General features: G+C 36.9%; 1 protein-coding gene across 38 annotated transcripts in view; it reads right to left on the reverse strand.

Annotated features, from left to right (window-relative positions):
• Positions 1 to 22,685, reverse strand: part of CLASP2 (cytoplasmic linker associated protein 2) — a 221,943-nt gene that overhangs the window by 158,018 nt on the left and 41,240 nt on the right. For 27 of the 38 annotated variants that reach the window (XM_063602234.1, XM_055109628.2, XM_034956067.4 and 24 more), the window contains exon 7: positions 9,341 to 9,411. In XM_063602234.1, the coding sequence (XP_063458304.1) occupies positions 9,341 to 9,411 (71 nt within the window). Of the gene's footprint in view, positions 1 to 4,875; positions 5,241 to 9,340; positions 9,412 to 22,685 lie in introns of those variants that run through there. The other 11 variants (XM_057301654.2, XM_057301651.2, XM_057301652.2 and 8 more) reach the window with 6 other exon arrangements.

Here is a 22,685-nt window from a genome sequence, read left to right on the forward strand (position 1 = left end):
CACAACTTGTGATTCTCAGAAGCTAAAACAGCAGAGAATTTATCTACCTTGCAGAATAACAGAGAAGTGACTATTTCTAAGCCAGAAAGTACAGGGATGAGCACAAGGAGCAACTGAAAATCTACGGAATCGTTTTATCAAACTCTTTCCCATCCCCGATTCAGGGAACACAACATTTTACACACAAATGTGCACATGAGTGCACACACACAGGATTTTGTGGAAATGGAACCACGGAAAAAGGAAAAAGCAAGTTCTTGGACACATTTAAACTTTTGTTTGTCAAAGTTAAAATTTAATAGGAGGATTGGGTGAGAAAGTCAAGGATATCTCCCAGAATATAGAATAAGAGAAAGACATAAAACTTGAAAGCGAAGACAAAACATAAAAGACAGAGGATCAACCCAGGAAGTTCAATATCTGAATAACAATTAGGTAAGAAAAGACTAAACTAATAAAGGGGAAAAGCTTACGAAAAAATAATAAGAGAAAACTTCCCAGAGCTAAAGAAAATCACAAGCTTTCAGAAGTAAAAGAATCAAATAGTAAAAATTTAAAACATCTTCAATTTAAACTAAAATGAAAAAATTTAGTAAAATTATTAGAAATTGAAAATTCAAGGACTTCAAAAATAAGACAACTGGCTATATTTTAATATTCACATGAAGATGCAGTATTCTCAGCAGCACAACCTTAGTTAACTATTTTATTTATAAGAAATAAAGTCGGTTCTATACAAAGTTTAATAGAGGCCATGATAATTGATAAAGTATCTTGAAATTTCCAGGTAGATATAACTGACTAGTTAAAAATATATTTGAAGACTTTTGCCCTTTTATTTAAAGGGGTCCCTTAAAAATTCAAGACTTTGAACAGTCCAATGAAGTAACGGGACAATCACAATTTAAACCATTATTTGGTATTAATGAAATTAAATAACACATGCCATAATAGCCATAACAACAAACTAAATAATAAATGAGGCTCAGAATCAGGTTTATTTAGAACCTTTACAAAATTTAGTCATTTCAACTACTTAAATTTTCAAGACAGTTTAGCCTACTGCAGCTTTAAGAACATCAATTGTACTATTCTATATGTACAAAGAAAACATGTAAACCTTTTCTTGAAGATTCAAGTTTATTAGCAACATCAGGTTTGAGGATATGTTACTATTGGTGCCCAACCCCCTGCACCTGTTAAATGAGACTGCCTTAGAAGGACACTATTTATTCAAAGGTACAGTATATGCACTTAGATGCCCTTAACACAGACCTAAAACACAGGATGGTTGTACAACACCTTCAATGGCTACAGCAGGAAGGTACCATAGGGTGGCTTTATTTTAGTCATTGTCTATTTTCAATCTTAGTGCCTGCTACTTACTGCCTGTATTACTGCTAATGCCCAATCTTCTGTCTCTTGTAATTTACTTTTTCACCTTATAGACTTCTTTTCCCTCTATCAATGTCCCTACAAGAAAAGTTAGCCTTCTTGCCAGTAAGTCAAATGGTTGCTTTCTTTCATTAATTTAAATTACCCAATCCCAGTGTATCACAAAGAATATTCAACAGCATGGAAGAAGAGAGATCTATTTAGTACTAATTTATTGCTATTGTTCTATAAACAATTGTAAATCAAGTTATATATATATATATATACACATACCAAGTTATATATTAGTTTGGTGTAGTCCCAGAAGGCTGGTCTCTAGAAAGCCATGGTTATATCATCACTTTTATATATATTTTTAAAGACTCATTTTTGGAATAATAGACTGTGCTGAAATGTTAAAAGTTTAGAAAGAATCTATTTACAACAAAACCTTATTTCTTTCCAGCCACTCTGCAGCATAACAACAAAAGGCCAAATTCCTCTTGCCCGCTTTTTGAGGCAGAGTGCAGGGCTCAGCACCACATAATAATCCTACAGGTTTTTAACTCTATCTGGTTTGATTGCCCAGAGCTACTGCATGATTATCTGACTACTTGATTTAATACTCATGGGTAAGGGTGAGGACAACTAAATTGAAAAGCCCCCCAAACCCACCCTCAATTCATAAGTGAAAGCCATTATAGTGCTTCACAAACCCAAGTTTGCCTAGAAATAAAACTGCTAATGAAATCTTTCACATGGTCTTGAAGTTAAGCTTACATAACATATTCAATAGATAATAGATTAATAACTGGAATATATAAAAAGCAAGTATAAATAACCACAAAAAAGGTCAACCAACCAAAAAGTTGGCTACAATGCTGACAAAGTTCCTTTGTCAGAGGAAATATAAATAACCAAACACATGAAGGTGATCAATCTTATCAGAAAGCATAGATGTTTATAAAGGGTGAGATATTTTTCAACCATCTGATAGACAAATTTTAATAATAACCAGAACTGAAAAGAATGTAGGACAGCAGACACTACTGGTGGGAGTGTATGTGGTAAAGCCTCTTTTGGAGCAAATTAGCTATATCTAACACAATTCTAAAATAAATGAAAACTTTGATTCAGAAATTCCACGTCCAGACTATTTTAAGAAATATATCTGTGTGTATATACACAAACACATGTAGTTTGTACAAAGGTGCTTATTTCAGAACCATTTAGAAAAATTATATATAGTAAACAAATTTCTATAGAAGACAAAATGGTTATGATATGTCCATATTATAGAATACTATGCAACCGTTTTAAAAAATGATGCGAAATAACACATGATGGTATTTTTTTAAAAAGCTCCATCCCATATTGAGTAAACACAGCAAATGGCAAAATTACATTCAGAATGGTATCATTTACGTAAACACAGTCAAAGCAAAACCATATACTTTGATATTTAGTATGTATGTAAAGGCACAGTAACAGGTAGAAAAAGACATGCTACGTATTAATAAAAGTGTTCTCCTCTGTTTACACCTGGGCTCGGGGCTTGAAGGTGGTTTTGAAGGGATTTTTGCTTTACCTTCATTGTTTGAATTTTGAAAGGGAAATGACATTTGTATATTCGTAAATAAACAAAGTTTGTAAGTTCGTAAATAAACAAAAAACATCAGGTAGGGGCAGTATAATCCATTTGTTTTATATGTTCATGTTTTATATGTTTACATGATTCTGGTATAGTGTATGTGCACTGGATGTGACAAAGACTAACACGCAGGAGTATATATCAAACTGTTAAGAACTATATAAATCCCAAGACAGCCTATCACTATATACATATCTTTATTGTTTAAATTTTTTATAAAGGTATATATTTTTAAAGAAGAGAATTAGCTGAAATGTTACCCTCTGATCTTTGTCAGAGGTTACTTTTTAAAAAATAATTAATATATTCCTCAACAGTCCAAATGTTATGTATTATTTGAAAAAAGAAAAACTAAGTAAATATAAAACTGTAACCATTGAACCTAAAATGTTTAAGAAATAAAATAAAATCTGGATATGGCCCACACCAAATGCAACATTTAGGGTTATCTACAAATTAGGTTTGGTTTTTTTTTTTAAAAAAGGAAGAAACTTGGCAATGCCCTTAAGTATATGAGAACTTATTTGTTAATCCTGCTTTTGTCTTAAAAATTGGTAGTTGAAAAATTATTTTCTCATTTATTTCCATAAGATCATATAAAATAGTTACATAAATTCTTGGAATAAATCATAACGATATGCCAAACCAAATTTTCTATCAGATTTCCATTTAAATGTACATAATATTTCAAATGACTGTCTACCAACACCATCATTTTGATATATTTGTATCCTATCTCTCATAGCCCCTAGGGGAATTACTTCTTAGAAGAGTTCACTACATACATAGTCAAAGGAAGGCTGAAACTGTTAAGAATTAAAACCTCCAGATATGGACCAGTCTTCCTTAAGAACCTGGCAAAAAAACACTCAAAACATTTTTGAGGAACCTCAGGTTTCCCTTCATACACATCTGTGATGTTGATGTGATTATAAAGTATATCTCTAGGCCTCGTAACAAAAAAAGGTGTAATGAAAAAAGAAAAAAGCTCAAGTATTAAGTGTTATAATGGAAAATACCAAATGCACATTTGGGACCCTAGATTTGGTACTGGTTTGCTTTCTGTGCCTGGATCTGGGACATATTGTCTCAGCAGGTCTCAGTTTCCCAATCTGTAAGATGGAAATATCAAAACACTCTGAACACTTCACAGAGTTGTTCACACCTGAGGAGTTAATATATATTAAGTATACAAAAGTGCTTTGGAGAACTATAATGCCTAATAAGGCATTATAGAAATAATGTGTTTTTAAAATTATCCTTACCAAACTAAAACACAGGCAAAATCAATTTTTAATCAAATTATACCCTGTGCATAATCTTAAAAGGCTAAATATTTTCTAGAAAAATGTTGGGACACTGACAATTAACAATCATATGAATTAAAATAATGCCCATGGCAAGCCATTTTGCTTCTTTAAATATTTTATTTCCACAGAATTCTACTTGTGTCAAATACAACAGGAAGGATATCAAGCTAGCTAGTCAAATCTTCCTGCCAAAATCTGTCATTCCTCCAAAGGCAATGTTCTTCCTCTAAGCTTCTGCACATATTCCACGTTTCTTCCAATATCCCTTCATATCTACCACCAAGACTGAAGCTTGCTTGGGTTGCAAGGTAAATTGTCACCTCATGCTTGCCAGATCCCACACAGACACATCAAGTGAAAAAAGATGTCAAATGACATGCACACACATGCATAAATGTACACACAAGTGTACACACACGCATAAACACACAAGTGTCCTTCATTCTTTAGGGAGAAATATATTTCTTACACAGCAAATGATCGTCACCTTAAAAGGAAGTGTATAACAGAAGCAAAAGAAGAAAAATAAATCTTACTCACCATCTCCCATAGCCATTAGATGGTCCAGGGAGCTCTCTGAAACCAAGAGGTCAAATAGCACAGCAAATAAGTACAGCTCAGTGCCTGCGCCACTGGGCTCGGCCTGCAGCCTGCAGACACCCGGAGCACTGTGTGACCCAGGCCTCGCTGCAGCTCTGCACCGCAATAGCCAACAGCTGCTACTCCACTTCAAAATAAAAGTCTGGGGTCTTGCTGAAAACCCTCGTTTATTTAGCACAGCCTAGAAGGACTTGATTAAGATTACTCTTTAGCTGCACATATGCTGTTGGATACAGGTTATGATGTTTCTCCTTGTACTGGCTGCCTGAAATTTAATCTAAGAAAAGCTCTGAGAGCCAATAAATGCCATCCCGCTGGGGGACTTTTAATGCAATCATCAAAACACAAGGCATGTGTTCAGCAATCATTTTCTGCTTCCCTAAAGATATCCATGTAATCAGTAGCAATCACATGATCTGATGGATTAACTGATTTGCGCCTTTTTAAAAAGGTTTTCATCCTTTTGTCGTTACCTTTTAATATTTACAACAGAAGATTGCTAGAAGTGCATAAACAGGAATAGCCCAGTTTCCATGATTAACTGCTCTCATTATGCAGGAAGCATTTCTGGCTGCCGTAAACAAATCACGTCAAAGGCAGCCCATCAAAGGCTGCTCTGTGCGCGGACAGCAGGGCCACACGGAACAAAGCTTGCTTCTGGTGGAGACAGAACCTAGCCAATGCGCAGCTGCAGGGGCGCAGAGCACCCTCTATCCAAGCTGACAACCATCAGCACATTGTCAAGCTCTGAAGGCAGGCCCTGGAGCTCATGATCACAAACAGATACATTTTAAAAATCAACCAAAGAAAAGAGCTGCTTTGCTTTTCACCAAAGGGTATGTTATAAAAATATACAACACTAGACTGGAAGTTATCTTATTGACTCATAGAAGCCAAATATTAAGGTAATTTCAAAGCCTCATTTCCAGGTTTTATTTTATTGCCAGCCTCCAAGAACAATTCTTTTCCTAGCAACTGTTTCAAACAGAGAAGCCAGAAAATACTTTACTAATGATTGCATGGCCAAGACTGCATTAGGTCCTAAACACACACTCGACAAATAAGAATTATGCATAGTTTTTTCCACAGTGAAAGAGAAAAGGATTTGCAATTACAGCCACCAACATTGTTAGTGTTTACATCCTTGGTTTGTGCAGGAGACTGTCTAGAAAGCTCCATAACGACACCAGAGCCTGCCATAATCGCAGGGGGCCTCCAACTTTCAGTCTTTTCTTTCCTACAGGGCTGGTGTTCCCTCCTTCTAGTCACGATCTGACAGATTTTAAATCCAGTTTTCTTCTAACAGCAGAGCTAATTCTACTGCATTTAGGGACTCTGCCTAACTTACTTTTACAATATAACAAGTTGAGTTCAAAAAACCATCAAATACTCTATAACTCACTTAATGACTGTTCAGATGACAACTTTTAGCTATAAAAAAGTTATATCACCTTTACAACACATCCTTTGGTTTCTTGTATTTAGTAAAATGATTTTTTTCATCACGAAACACTCTAAATCAATATGCTGTAAGATGTATGATGTGTCATTATTATGGTTTCAGGCAAAGACACACCAAAAAATTTTGTTTACCATAACAGTTTCTGGTCACAGAATATCAGGTGGAACAAATTTGAATTGCGTGCCATTTTTGGACAGACCCAAAACAATTTATTTTGCATAAATGCACCAAGTGAGGGAGAGAAAAGGTAGTATCTTCAACAGCTCTTTGTGTGCATGAACTATTTCCACAAGATTTCATGCCGAGCCTTTACTCTGTCCTAAAATGTTTTCCTGTTTCTATCACTTTATTTACAGTTTTAGTTTTAGTGTGCAATAAAAATGAATCAACAAAGGCCTGAAAATTTTGTGGGGAAAAATTGTGCAGAAATAAAGAAGTTGAATTAAACTCCATGGTATTACTTCATGTACAATTTCCCTTCAAATTGTTACTTATAAAAATTTGTTTTCAGTATTCAATTGATATATTTTTCTACCTGGGAAAACTACTCAAGTATCATGGGCTGGGATGAAACACACCGTAATTTTTCTCATTAACACTGGTGAAAATAATTTTTTCATCTAATGGTCTTTCACTTGGCAGCAGGGTATTTAGGAATAATTTAAACTCATTAAACAAGGAGTAGTTATATTTCCTCCATTACCAACTGTAACCACATTGTATATCCATTTATTTACTTGTTTATGATCTATCTCCATCACTAGATTATAGGCTCCTTAAGGGGAGAAATTTCATTATCTTCTTCCTGTTGTGACATGATCTAATTTACATTTTAAGAAGATCCCTATGATTTCTGAGTAGCAAATGGATTCCTGGGGGCAAACATGGAACAGAAGTCTACAGAAGTAGTCCAGGCAAAAGCTAAAGGAGATTTAGAGAGGATATTAGCAGTGGAGATGGAAAAAATAAGCAAATTTGGGATATGTTAGTATTTCAGAAGTAGAAATGTTTGATCAGTTAGAATAGGAAATCAAGTCAGGTTTCTAGCTTGAGCTGATGATGGTGCCACTGACTAAAATGGCTAAGACTGGAGAAGGAACAGATCTGAGGGGCAAGAAAAGATAACAGCGTTTCATTTTTGGACATAGTAAGCTTGAAATGCCTATTAGGCAGCCAAATGGGAACGTCATCAAGGCCACAGGCTAACAAGTCTAGACCTAACCCAAAGGAGAGATGAATGATGGCTAGACCTACATACTGGGAATCATTAGCAAAGAGTTATCATTTAAAGCCTTTGAGTGGGGTTGGATCACTAAGAAAGAGAGAATAAAAACAGGGAAGAGGAGGCCTGGGCCCTGGGATTTTCCAACGTGGTAAATAGGTTTCCTTCTTCTAGCATCCTCTTGTTAATTAATTCATTAAGGAATTTTTCAGTGACAGCATATTATCATCAAAAACATTATGACCAATATGACTTTAACTTTCACATTTGACCATACTTGCAATATTCAGACTGTAATCATCAATGCAAACAATCTTTGAAGTCTTCTTCAAAAAAAATAAATGCCAGAGACTAACTCCGAACCTCCCTGTTTATGGAGTGATAAACAAGAGAAAAAGTAATGGGAACTAAAGAAACAAAAAAGCTCTATTTTGAAGGTAACAGAAATAATGTCACAAAATACAAGAATAACAGTGCTTTCGAAATAAACCATACCCAAGCAATGAATACCTTAGATTTTATAGGTATTCTACTTTTTTCCTTAGAGTTGTAACTAACTTAGTCTGAAATACACAAACGATCACGTTATGAAAACACACAAGTTCAAGCATCTTATCAAATCTCTTCCTACTGTTTCTGGTTTCTACAGAAATTGACAGAGGTAACTGCTAGAAAAATAAGGAGAAGATACTTAAAACACTTTCTATTCAGAGAAGTGAAGTGAGAATTGTCTGGCATTCAAGGTGAGGACTGGTAGCACTGAAGTCAATTTATGCTTCTGGAACTAAGTTTAGATGTGGGTAAACACAATCTTTCTAACACTCACTTACTCCATCTGACTTCCTGCAACACATCCTCAGTCTTGGTTTAACCCAAAGAACAGTAACTAAATTATATTAGTAACTAGTTTTCCAATTATTTGACTATAAATTCACACACCAAATTTTTACTCCAACATCATTTATATTACTAAACTAACCACACTCTCTTTAATATGAAACTACTTTACTAGGTGGAAAAGCAACCTATATTATCTTTGGAAATAGAATATATTCTTTACAAATATGGCTAATTAATATTTAAAGTCTCAAGTGTAGGTAAATGCTACCCAACAAAGCTAAACATAATTTATCAACTTTACAAAAAGGAGAGGAACCACAAAAATCAAATCAATACCAGATATTAACTCCAGACCTCCCTGAATTCCAACTTGGTCTCATTCTACTTAAGCCCGAGGTGATTATGCTAGTGAAGTTCCTGTGTATGAGTCTCTTGATCAGTTATAGTCTCTTGATCTATTATAGTCTGTACACAGATATAATAGAACCCATCAACCCCACAATTTCTATTAAAGACAACTAAGTAAAACAATTATTCTAGGTATAAAAACACATTTTATGCATGGAAAATGGAGGGCAAGAGGGTCATCATACCTCAACCCAGAAGACACAAAAAACAAGGCAGTATCACCAAAAAAAAAAAAAAAAAAAAAAAGAACAGTATCATTTTACACAACTGACCCACTATTAAATTTCCACTCACTCCAAAAGAATCAGAGGATAGATAATTATCAGCAGGATGTAAATATTTTGTTATTATATCTCAACTAAGTTTTCAAGCCACAAAATCAACTCTTTTGAATCAGTGATATATAATACATTTTAGTGCCTAAAACTTTGCTAAATAGTCTTAGAAGTGTTTGAGAGCTTAATTACTCTTACCTTTGCAGACACTCAAAATCATACCGCCTGAACTTTGCACTTCATCAAATTTGGCAAATATCATTTCTAATCTGGGAATAAAGAATAAATTGGGTTTGTTTGATTTTTTAAAACATATAGATTAAATAGAAACAATTTCCTTCACCATTCCCTTAGAAAAAACAATTGTAGGGATTCAGCTAGTTTTCTATACAACTCTCTTTCACAATTAACTCACTGAAAGAAGACACAAAACCCATCTCTCTTCAGTTGAAAGAAGTCACATATAGGTAGGACTCTACATATTTGCAGGTATGTTTGTGAAAAGACAATTTTTACACAAAGCAGTTTCTCATGTTTCATCATAAAATCATTTCTCCAAATCCATCAAAAATATCCTAGTTTCAACCTCATAATAAGTCTACTCAGTCACCAAGACATCTTTTAAAGGCACATAAAAATCATGCCAAAGTAACTTAAGGCAAACATACAAACAATAAAATATAAAATATCAAAAACTAAAGAGATGGCTAATATCACTGATAATCTGATGCTATCCCTGTTTCACACAACTATTTTCATACAACACCAATTCCACTGGTGCTTCTAATTTTATATTCAGGATAATTACACTTTCTGCACTTCTGCTATCACTTTTCTTAGTTAAAAATGTATTTATTACAAAAGTAATGTACATTCATTATAAAAGAAAATTAGGAAATATAAATAGGAACAAAGAAAAAACCACATTTCTATCATTCAGAGAATGTATTTATTAACTGTATCCTTTCTGATACTTTTATATTCATATACAAATTTTCTTCAGAGTGAAATGGGATAAAACTGACAGCACTTTTTTTTTAGTTTGCTTTTCTTTCCCTTTCCAATATATTGTGCTATGATTCATTCTTAAATTTGTGACTTAGAGAATTGGGGAAGAGAGGAGGGTCACTGACATATTGCCTTTAGTTGCCAAATGTTCTTCTCTGACTTACCCATATACATGTGTCAAATTTCATTTCCTAAAACCTTACTTAAGCCTTGGTCCTCATCGTGGTCATTTCTTACCAGTAAATTATAGATACAGATACTTTTTGAAATAAATTATTGGCTTATTTCAGTAAGAACTAAAATTTTTTTTAGTTGAAATCTCCTAGGAATTCATTATAATAGGATTTCTAAACCTTAACATCACCTCCTACTTCCAATAAATTCAACAAATACAACTATTTACATATTGAAAGCATTTCAGTTCAAAGACACAGGTCTCTTTATCCTACAGAGTAGTATATTCTGGAGGGTTGAACAGACACCAAGCAGGTTGCCCAGACACAAGAGGTGGACATAAGATAGAAGGAAGCATTGGAATTGGAGGCTGGAACCTCAGAAAGGAGGCTGGGCGTGGTGGCTCATGCCTATAATCCCAACACTTTGGGAGGCCAAGCAGCACAGATCACCTGAGCACAGGAGTTCAAGACCAGCCTGGCCAACATGGCAAAACACACATCCCTACCAAAAATACAAAAATCAGCTGGGCGTGGTGGCACATATTTGTAGTCCCAGCTACTAGGGAGGCTGAGGCACAAGAATCGCTTGAACCTGGGAGACAGAAGTTGCAGTGAGCCGAGATCCTGACACTGCACACTCCAGCCTGGGTGACAGAGCGAGATTTTGTCTCAAAAAAAAAAAAAAGAAAGAAAGAAAGAAAGGAGAGGATTTCGGAGAGCTGTTTGAGAAAAAGCAGAACAAGACATGAAGGGGCATAACATTTGGCTATAGATTAGAAGAACAGGAGTAAAAAATTTAGGACAGAAAGCTCAGAAAGAGAAGTGGGTTGGCAAGGAATTAAGGTAAGGCAGATAATACATGGAGACAGGAATCTGGATGTAAGCAGCTTTAGTGGAAGAGGGTTCAAATGAAATAGTAGGCAAATATAATACGAATATGGGAGAGAGGGGGGGAGGGGAAAAGAAGAAAAAGGGGCCAGAGTAGAAGGTATCACCCAAAGGTCTTTTGGGACTGGGTTGGGCTAAGAAAGACACACAGAGTAGATGATTGCCTCGCAGCATTAACCTTGCTGCCAGCTCTTCAGTTACTCTATACACTCTTCCTATGACTGTTCTACTCTCTCTTCTCAGTCACTCTTTCCTTCTAATGATTCTCACTTTACCAACTTTCAAGTAAAATTAACATCTGACTTTTGTTTGGTATTTATTTAAAAATTTTAGTCACTTGTTCAAAATTTTATAAAGGATAAGTTCATAACTTATCTTTAAAGCAAACAAAACAACAAACACAGTATAATTTTCTACGTGGCCCTCACTGAATCCCTCCAACCCCATCATTAAACTCTATACACTTATTTTAGAAAAACAAACGCATTTATAATAGATGATTATTATACATATAATTTGGTGAAAAAAGGAAGAAATAAACAATTTAAGAGCAGAAAGAAGAGCCTAAGATATTTTAAGTAATTCAGGGGAAGAAATTAGGAAATTCAATGGAAGAAAAATACAACAGAGACTGGATTGTCCAAAAGATTATAAACACAATTTAGGAGGCCTACAAAGCTCTAGGAAGGTTCTGACTTAGGATAAGGATAGAGGCCAGTAAAGTATTAGGAAGGTTCTAACTCATAGGGTAAGGAGGACAGAATTAGAAAAGCAACCCTAACCAAAGTCCAGACTTAAAAGTTTAGAATAAGAATAGTAAATCCCAAGTATAACATGAAAGAGACAATTAGGTATCTCAGACTTTATCTTTTTAAAATAACAGTATTATTGAGATAGAATTCAATACCATACAATTCACCTCTTCAAACTGTACAATATAATGATTTTTAGTATATCTGCAGAGTTGTGCAACCAAATAATCCATTTTAGAACATTTTCATCACCCCAAAAAATAACCACATACCCATTAGCAATCATTCCCCATTTACCCTGATCTCTCCAGTCCCAGGCAAACACTAATCTACTTCCTTTCTCTAAAGACTATATCTAGCCTATGAGTTGCCATATCTGGCCATTTCACATAAATGCAATCATACAATATGTGGCCTTTTGTGACTGGCTTCTTTCATGAATGTTTTCGAGGTTGATGCATGATGTATCAGTCATCCCTGTTGTGACCAAATAATATTCCATCGTATGGATTTACCACATTTTGTTTATCTATTCACCAAGTAATGGACATATGTAGATGTGGGGTGTCTCTATTTTTTGGCTATTATAAATAATGCTGTTATGAACACCTGTGTGTAGGTTTTTGTGAGGAATGTTTTCATATCACTTGCATATACAGCTAGGAATGGAATTACTAGGTTATATGATAATTCTATGTTTGACATTTTGAGGAATTATAAACTGTTTCCAAACTTGCTGCACCATTTTACATTCCCAATGGCAATGTATGAGGGTTCCAATTGCTCTACATCCTCATCAATATTTGTTATTGTCTATCATTTTTATTTGTCTATCAGTTTTTATTTTCGTCATCCTGGGGGTGTATAATAGTTTTGATCTGTATTTCCCTCATGGTTAAATGGTGTTAAACATCTTTTTTATGTGCTATTGCCATCTGTATATTCTTTTTGAAGAAATTCAAATATTTTGTCTGTTTTAAAAATTGGGTTATCTGTCCTTTTACTATTGAGTTGTAAAGAGCCCCTTATAACAGTCAAGATACGTGTCTTAGAAGATATTTGATTTTGGCCAGGTACGGTGGCTCATGCCTGTAATCCCAGCACTTTAGGAGGCCGAGGCAGGCGGATCACTTGAGGTCAAAGGTTAAAGACCAGCCTGGCCAACATGGTGAAACTCCATCTGTACTGAAAATACAAAACATAGCTGGGTATGGTTGTGTGCACCTATAATCCCAGCTACTCAGTAGGCTGAGGCAGAAGAATTGCTTGAAGGGAGGTGGAGGGTGCAGTGAGCCGAGATCGTGTCACTGCACTCCAGCCTGGGTGACAGAGTGAGACTATCTCAAAAAAAAAAAAAGACATTTGATTTGCAAGTATTTACTCCCATAATATGAGTTTTCTTTTACTTTCTTGATGGCGTTCCTTGAAGCATAAGTTTTTAATTTTGATGATATCCAATTTATCTATTTTTCTCCATTGGTTGCTTGTGTTTTGGTGTTGTATCTAAGAAACCATTGCCTAGTATTTTCTAAGAGTTTTATTATTTTGGCTCTTACATTTGGTTGTATGATCCATTTTGAGTTAATTTTTGGGTGTGGAGTGAGGAAGAGTTGCAACTTCATTCTTTTGCCTGGGGATATCCAGTTTATAAAGCAGCATTGTTGAAAACACTATTCTTTCCTGCTCTATTAAATGGTCTTGGCACCTCTGACAAAAATCAACAGACCAAAAATATGAGTTTATTTCAGTATAGTTCCATCGATCTATATCTATTGTTATGCTAGTACCATACCACCAGAACTTACTTTTTAAAAAATATTTGATAGAAAAAAATTGTTTAATTATTATTTTAAAACTATTTGATGTCACTGGGCGCAGTGGCCCACACCTGTAATCCCAGCACTTTGGGAGGCTGAAGCAGGCAAATCACAAGGTCAGGAGGTCGAGACCAGCCTGGCCAACACAGTGAAACCCCGTCTCTACTAAAAGTACAAAAAATTAGCCCGGTGTGGTAGCAGGGGCCTGTAATCCCAGCTACTTGGGAGGCTGAGGCAAGAGAATCGCTTGAACCCAGAAGACGGAGGTTGCAGTGAGCTGAGATCGTGCCATTGCACTCCGGCTCGGGTGACAGTGCGAGACTCCAACTCAAAAAAACAAAACAAAACAAAAAACTATTTGACTTAATGTCTTTATGAACCATACTTAAGTTTAGTTGTTTTAACAAAGAAGAATGGTTCTGATATAAATTTAAGAGTGGGCAAAAACAAACTTTAACTTTAGAGGGCTATATCCAACAGAAAATTTGGAAACCATAAAGGGAGCAGTATTTGAGAATCAAAACTATGCCTTCTAAACATTAAAGTTAGAATTTGATCACTATAACAAAAGAATACTTGTTTCAAATGAATGTAATATTCAGTATAAACTCTTGAGAATATATGGTAGTGGAAAAAGGGAAATAGTGGAACAACAGTCTGAAGAAAGGTGTAAACCAAAATTAATCTATGCTTTAACTTACAGAAGTTTAAGATCTGTTTAATATGTGTTGTTATTTTGAGGATTCGAAATACTACCTATAAAATAATGAGGCCATAGGCGTCAAGAATAGAAAACACTCTGCATGTTTGAAAAGCAAAGCTCACGTACCCAGAGTCCTCCACTGCCTACTACCTGCTAAAGAAGCATCACCAAGGAGAATGACACAAGCACAGCATGGAAGAAAGAACAATGGACTGCGTGTCAGGAAGCCATCAACCTCTTACTGACTAGCTGTCACTGCTCTGGGTCTCAGAGTCTTCATCTGCCAAGTGACTACCCACTTCGAGGAGGGAGAAATGGTAAGAATGGCTAGGGGTAATAAGTCATTGGCCTATTTCAGTAAGAACATTAAAGTATTAGCTACCTGCATATGATAAAACCCCTATGAAGTTAATTCTGATAAGAGGAAAATCAAATAAAGAGTTTCCTCTAACAAGTAACATTACTAACAAAAGATATAAATCAAGAAGAAAGGAAAATTATAGGTCGTCATTTTGAGCATAGATGCAAAAATTCTAAGCACATATGTGCACACTTAATTTATAACAAAATAAGAAAAGAAGAAAGATGTTTTCAATAAGTGGTGTTGGGTCAAGTGAGTATCCACATGAAAAAAATTTTTACCTGAAGTCTTTTATCATTGCATTTGCCAACAAACAAACAAACAAACCCAAGTGGATTATAGATCTAAATGTGAATAAAACGTTAAGACAATTACATACAAGAATGTCTTCATACATTAGGGTAAGCAAAGATTTCATAAATGGGGCACAGAAATTTCTACTCATAAAGAAAATGACTAAGAACTACATTAAAATTAAGAACTTATGTACATCAAAAGGTATCACCAAGAAAGTACAAAAGCAAGTCACAGAGTGAGAGAAGATACTTGAAGCATATAGCATTGACAATGGCTTGTATACAGAACATATAAAAAAGTTCTACAAATCAAGTTTTTAAAAAGAGAACTCAATTAAAAAAAAAAAATTGGCAAGAGGCCTGAAAAGAACACCACAAAAGAGGACATCCAAATGGCTGATAAACAGATTAAATGGTGCTTCTCTCTATTTGTAATCAGAAAAATGCATGTTACAACTGCAATGAAACACTACACCCACTAAAAACCTAAAATTAGTAAAAATAAGCCTAACAATACAAAATATTGGTGAATATGTAGAATAATGGAAACTTGCAAACAGTACCAGTGATAATACAAATGGGATACAACCACTCTGGAAAACTGTCCATATCAACTAAATGCCTCCAAAAGAATGAATTAGTATGTATACTACAAAGCATATACAAGAAAGTTATTAGCAGCATACTCATAAAAACCGTAAACCAAAAACAATGCAAATATCCATCTATAGTTTGGATTCGTAGTCTATTCATACAATGGAAAACTATAAGGCTATCAAAAAGAACTGTAGCTGGATCCAACAACCCAAAAGAATCTATATATATACATACACACGCACACACATACATATACACGCACACATATATATACACACACACACGTAAAAAACATAATTTTAACAGAAAGAAGTCAAACACAAAAAAGTATATGATTCTATTAATATAAAATTCAGAAACAGGCAAAACTAAACTATGGTGTTAGAAGTCAGGATTGTGGTTACTTTTAGGAAGAGAAGAGGTAAACATTTAAAAGGATTTGAAGTGGCTTCTGGGATGTTGTAATGTTCTACTTCATCTGTGTGGTGGATACATGCACGCATTCACTTTGCTATAATTTATAGATTTGTATACTAATGATTCGTGCACTTTTCTGTATGGAGTTCCTAGCTGAATAAACATTTAAAATATTTTTTTAAAAAGTAATTCCCGCCTCTGATTTCCATATGTAAGAAGCTTGGAAAGTTGCTACTCTGCCCTAACAACAAGTAAAAAGTTAAACAAACTACAAAATCAACAACTCTTCTTAGATCTGTAAGAAAAGTGAGGTCACACGGCAAACTGCTGCACCAAAAATTAGAGATGGGGAGATGAAAACAGAGAATCACAACTTACCAGAGCATAACCCATCATTAGAAACCTCTGTGAAAACCAGTGCCAGGGTAGGAAAACCTGACCTGTAGTTAACAAATTGGCGGAGGATCAGAGTGGACAACTCTTGAGAGTTAAAAACTCCAGGGGACACAGTCATGGTGGTGCAGAGGGAGATCACACTTTTTGAGTTTTACCTCCAGGAGTTCAACTTGGTTTTCAGAGTGAGTAACAATGCAAAATCCTATCATGTTTCCAGCAGGGAGAACCGAAAAAGAACCATTTTGAAATATGTGAGTGTATTCTGTTCTCCTTAACAATGTCTGACCTTAAGTGAAACTATTTAATTAGACTTAACCTGCTGGGGTTTTATCAGAGCCTAACTGACCTAGGAAAATACCCATCTCCTGCTGCTCTAGTTTTCCACGTGGAGAAATGGAAATCCCGAACTCCAGTCTCCTATACCCTTCCACCTGAAAAAAAAAAGGGAAATATATGATTTCAGCCCACTCTAGCTAGCCATTCTGTCCCACCTAAGTGAGAGGAGGGTGGGAAACACTTAGGAACATTTGTGAAGTTCACAATCCAGAGACAGAGGCTCACTAAAAGAGACCTACTCACAGGACTACAGAACACTTCCTCTCCCATACCTTACCAACACATTACTAAAGGCCTGTTTCAAGTAGTTCCTTTTACCTGATACATCATGTCCAACTATTAAAAAAAAATTACATGGCATTATAAAAGACAAAAAAAAGAGAGAGCAAGTAACAGAACCAGATCCAGTTATGGAAGATATGTTGGAATTACCAGACCAGGAATTTTTTTAAAACTATGATTAAGGAGGAGCCAAGATGGCCGAATAGGAACAGCTCTGGTCTACAGCTCCCAGCGTGAGAGACCCAGAAGACAGGTGATTTCTGCATTTCCATCTGAGGTACCAGGTTCATCTCACTAGGGAGTGCCAGACAGTGGGCGCAGGTCAGCGGGTGCAGCGCACCGTGCACGAGCCAAAGCAGGGCGAGGCATTGCCTCACTTGGGAAGCGCAAGGGGTCAGGGACTTCCCTTTCCTAGTCAAAGAAAGGGGTGACAGATGGCACCTGGAAAATCGGGTCACTCCCACCTGAATACTGCGCTTTTCCGACAGGCTTAAAAAATGGCGCACCAGGAGATTATATCCTGCACCTGGCTCGGAGGGTCCTACGCCCACGGAGTCCCGCTGATTGCTAGCACAGCAGTCTGAGATCAAACTGCAAGGCGGCAGTGAGGCTGGGGGAGGGGCGCCCTCCACTGCCCAGGCTTGCTTAGGTAAACAAAGCAGCCGGGAAGCTCCAACTGGGTGAAGCCCACCACAGCTCAAGGAGGCCTGCCTGCCTCTGTAGGCTCCACCTCTGGGGGCAGGGCACAGACAAACAAAAAGACAGCAGTAACCTCTGCAGACTTAAATGTCCCTGTCTGACAGCTTTGAAGAGAGCAGTGGTTCTCCCAGCAGGCAGCTGGAGATCTGAGAACGGGCAGACTGCCTCCTCAAGTGGGTCCCTGACCCCTGACCCATGAGCAGCCTACCTGGGAGGCACCCCCTAGTAAGGGCAGACTGACACCTCACATGGCCGGGGACTCCTCTGAGACAAAACTTCCAGAGGAACGAGCAGACAGCAGCATTCGCGGTTCACGAAAAACCACTGTTCTGCAGTCACCGCTGCTGATACCCAGGCAAACAGGGTCTGGAGTGGACCTCTAGCAAACTCCAACAGACCTGCAGCTGAGGGTCCTGTCTGTTAGAAGGAAAACGAACAAACAGAGAGGACATCCACACCAAAAACCCATCTGTACATCACCATCATCAAAGACCAAAAGTAGATAAAACCACAAAGATGGGGAAAAAACAGAGCAGAAGAACTGGAAACTCTAAAAAGCAGAGCACCTCTCCTCCTCCAAAGGAACGCAGTTCCTCACCAGCAACGGAACAAAGCTGGATGGAGAATGACTTTGACGAGTTGAGAGAAGAAGGCTTCAGACGATCAAACTATGAGCTACAGGAGGAAATTCAAACCAAAGGCAAAGAAGTTAAAAACTTTGAAAAAAATTTAGATGAATGTACAACTAGAATAACCAATACAGAGAAGTGCTTAAAGGAGCTGATGGAGCTGAAAGCCAAGGCTCGAGAACTATGTGAAGAATGCAGAAGCCTCAGGAGCTGATGCGATCAACTGGAAGAAAGGGTATCAGCGATGGAAGATGAAATGAATGAAATGAAGCAAGAAGGGAAGTTTAGAGAAAAAAGAATAAAAAGAAACGAACAAAGCCTCCAAGAAATATGGGACTATGTGAAAAGACCAAATCTACATCTGATTGGTGTACCTGAAAGTGACGGGGAGAATGGAACCAAGTTAGAAAACACTCTGCAGGATATTATCCAGGAGAACTTCCCCAATCTAGCAAGGCAGGCCAACATTCAGATGCAGGAAATACAGAGAACACCACAAAGATACTCCTCGTGAAAAGCAACTCCAAGACACATAATTGTCAGATTCACCAAGGTTGAAATGAAGGAAAAAATGTTAAGGGCAGCCAGAGAGAAAGGTCGGGTTACCCACTAAGGGAAGCCCAACAGACTAACAGCAGATGTCTCGGCAGAAACTCTACAAGCCAGAAGAGAGTGGGGGCCAATATTCAACATTCTTAAAGAAAAGAATTTTCAACCCAGAATTTCATATCCAGCCAAACTAAGCTTCATAAGTGAAGGAGAAATAAAATACTTTACAGACAAGCAAATGCTGAGAGATTTTTGTCACCACCAGGCCTGCCCTAAAAGAGCTCCTGAAGGAAGCACTAAACATGGAAAGGAACAACCAGTACCAGCCACTGCAAAATCATGCCAAAATGTAAAGACCATCGAGACTAGGAAGAAACTGCATCAACTAACGAGCAAAATAACCAGCTAACATCATAATGACAGGATCAAATTCACACATAACAATATTAACTTTAAATGTAAATGGACTAAATGCTCCAGTTAAAAGACACAGACTGGCAAATTGGATAGAGTCAAGACCCATCAGTGTGCTGTATTCAGGAAACCCATCTCACGTGCAGAGACACACATAGGCTCAAAATAAAAGGATGGAGGAAGATCTACCAAGCAAATGGAAAACAAAAAATGGCAGGGGTTGCAATCCTAGTCTCTGATGAAATAGACTTTAAACCAACAAAGATCAAAAGAGACAAAGAAGGCCATTACATAATGGTAAAGGGATCAATTCAACAAGAAGAGCTAACTATCCTAAATATATATGCACCCAATACAGGAGCACCCAGATTCATAAAGCAAGTCCTGAGTGACCTACAAAGAGACTTAGACTCCCACATATTAATAATGGGAGACTTTAACACCCCACTGTCAACATTAGACAGATCAACGACACAGAAAGTCAACAAGGATACCCAGGAATTGAACTCAGCTCTCCACCAAGCGGACCTAATAGACAGCTACAGAACTCTCCACCCCAAATCAACAGAATATACATTCTTTTCAGCACAACACCACACCTATTCCAAAACTGACCACATACTTGGAAGTAAAGCTCTCCTCAGCAAATGTAAAAGAACAGAAATTATAACTATCTCTCAGACCACAGTGCAATCAAACTAGAACTCAGCATTAAGAAACTCACTCAAAACCACTCAACTACATGGAAACTGAACAACCTGCTCCTGAATGACTACTGGGTACATAACGAAGGCAGAAATGAAGATGTTCTTTGAAACCAACGAGAACAAAGACACAACATACCAGAATCTCTGGGACACATTCAAAGCAGTGTGTAGAGGGAAATTTATAGCACTAAATGCCCACAAGAGAAAGCAGGAAAGATCCAAAATTGACACCCTAACATCACAATTAAAAGAACTAGAAAAGCAAGAGCAAACACATTCAAAAGCTAGCAGAAGGCAAGAAATAACTAAAATCAGAGCAAAACTGAAGGAAATAGAGACACAAAAAACCCTTCAAAAAATTAATAAATCCAGGAGCTGGTTTTTTGAAAGGATCAACAAAATTGATAAGACTGCTAGCAAGACTAATAGAGAAAAAAAGAGAGAAGAATCAAATAGACACAATAAAAAATGATAAAGAGGATATCACCACCGATCCCACAGAAATACAAACTACCATCAGAGAATACTACAAACACCTCTACGCAAATAAACTAGAAAATCTAGAAGAAATGGATAAATTCCTGGACACATACACCCTCCCAAGACTAAACCAGGAAGAAGTTGAATCTCTGAATAGACCAATAACAGGAGCTGAAATTGTGGCAATAATCAATAGCTTACCAACCAAAAAGAGTCCAGGACCAGATGCATTCACAGCTGAATTCTACCAGAGGTACAAGGAGGAGCTGGTACCGTTCCTTCTGAAACTATTCCAATCAATAGAAAAAGAGGGAATCCTCCCTAACTCATTTTATGAGGCCAGCATCATCCTGATACCAAAGCCTGGCAGAGACACAACCAAAAAAGAGAACTTTAGACCAATATCCTTGATGAACATTGATGCAAAAATCCTCAATAAAATACTGGCAAACCGAATCCAGCAGCACATCAAAAAGCTTATCCACCATGATCAAGTGGGCTTCATCCCTGGGATGCAAGGCTGGTTCAATATATGCAAATCAATAAATATATTCCAGCATATAAACAGAACCAAAGACAAAAACCACATGATTATCTCAATAGATGCAGAAAAGGCCTTTGACAAAATTCAACAACCTTCACGCTAAAAACTCTCAATAAATTAGGTATTGATGGGACATATCTCAAAATAATAAGAGCTATCTATGACAAACCCACAGCCAATATCATACTGAATGGGCAAAAACTGGAAGCATTCCCTTTGAAAACTGGCACAAGACAGGGATGCCCTCTCTCACCACTCCTATTCAACATAGTGTTGGAAGTTCTGGCCAGCGCAATTAGGCAGGAGAAGGAAATAAAGGGTATTCAATTAGGAAAAGGGGAAGTCAAATTGTCCCTGTTTGCAGACGACATGATTGTATATCTAGAAAACCCCACTGTCTCAGCCCAAAATCTCCTTAAGTTGATAAGCAACTTCAGCAAAGTCTCAGGATACAAAATCAATGTACAAAAATCACAAGCATTCTTATACACCAATAACAGACAAACAGCCAAATCATGAGTGAACTCCCATTCACAATTGCTTCAAAGAGAATAAAATACCTAGGAATCCACCTTACAAGGGATGTGAAGGACCTCTTCAAGGAGAACTACAAACCACTGCTCAATGAAATTAAAGAGGATACAAACAAATGGAAGAACATTCCATGCTCATGGGTAGGAAGAATCAATATCGTGAAAATGGCCATACTGCCCAAGGTAATTTATAGATTCAATGCCATCCCCATCAAGCTACCAATGACTTTCTTCACAGACTTGGAAAAAACTACTTTAAAGTTCATATGGAACCAAAAAGAGCCCGCATTGCCAAGTCAATCCTAAGCCAAAAGAACAAAGCCGGAGGCATCACGCTACCTGACTTCAAACTATACTACAAGGCTACAGTAACCAAAACAGCATGGTACTGGTACCAAAACAGAGATATAGATCAATGGAACAGAACAGAGCCCTCAGAAATAACGCCGCATATCTACAACTATCTGATCTTTGACAAACCTGAGAAAAACAAGCAATGGGGAAAGGATTCCCTATTTAATAAATGGTGCTGGGAAAACTGGCTAGCCATATGGAGAAAGCTGAAACTGGATCCCTTCCTTACACCTTATACAAAAATCAATTCAAGATGGATTAAAGACTTAAACATTAGACCTAAAACCATAAAAACCCTAGAAGAAAACCTAGGCATTACCATTCAGGACATAGGCACGGGCAAGGACTTCATGTCTAAAACACCAAAAGCTATGGCAACAAAAGCCGAAATTGACAAATGGGATCTAATTAGACTAAAGAGCTTCTGCACAGCAAAAGAAACTACTATCAGAGTGAACAGGCAACCTACAAAATGGGAGAAAATTTTCACAACCTACTCATCTGACAAAGGGCTAATATCTAGAATGAACTCGAACAAATTTACAAGGAAAAAACAAACAACCCCATCAAAAAGTGGGCGAAGGACATGAACAGACACTTCTCAA

This window comes from Pan paniscus, chromosome 2 (genome assembly GCF_029289425.2).
Source record: "Pan paniscus chromosome 2, NHGRI_mPanPan1-v2.0_pri, whole genome shotgun sequence".
In the NCBI taxonomy this organism is placed as follows: Eukaryota; Metazoa; Chordata; class Mammalia; order Primates; family Hominidae; genus Pan; species Pan paniscus.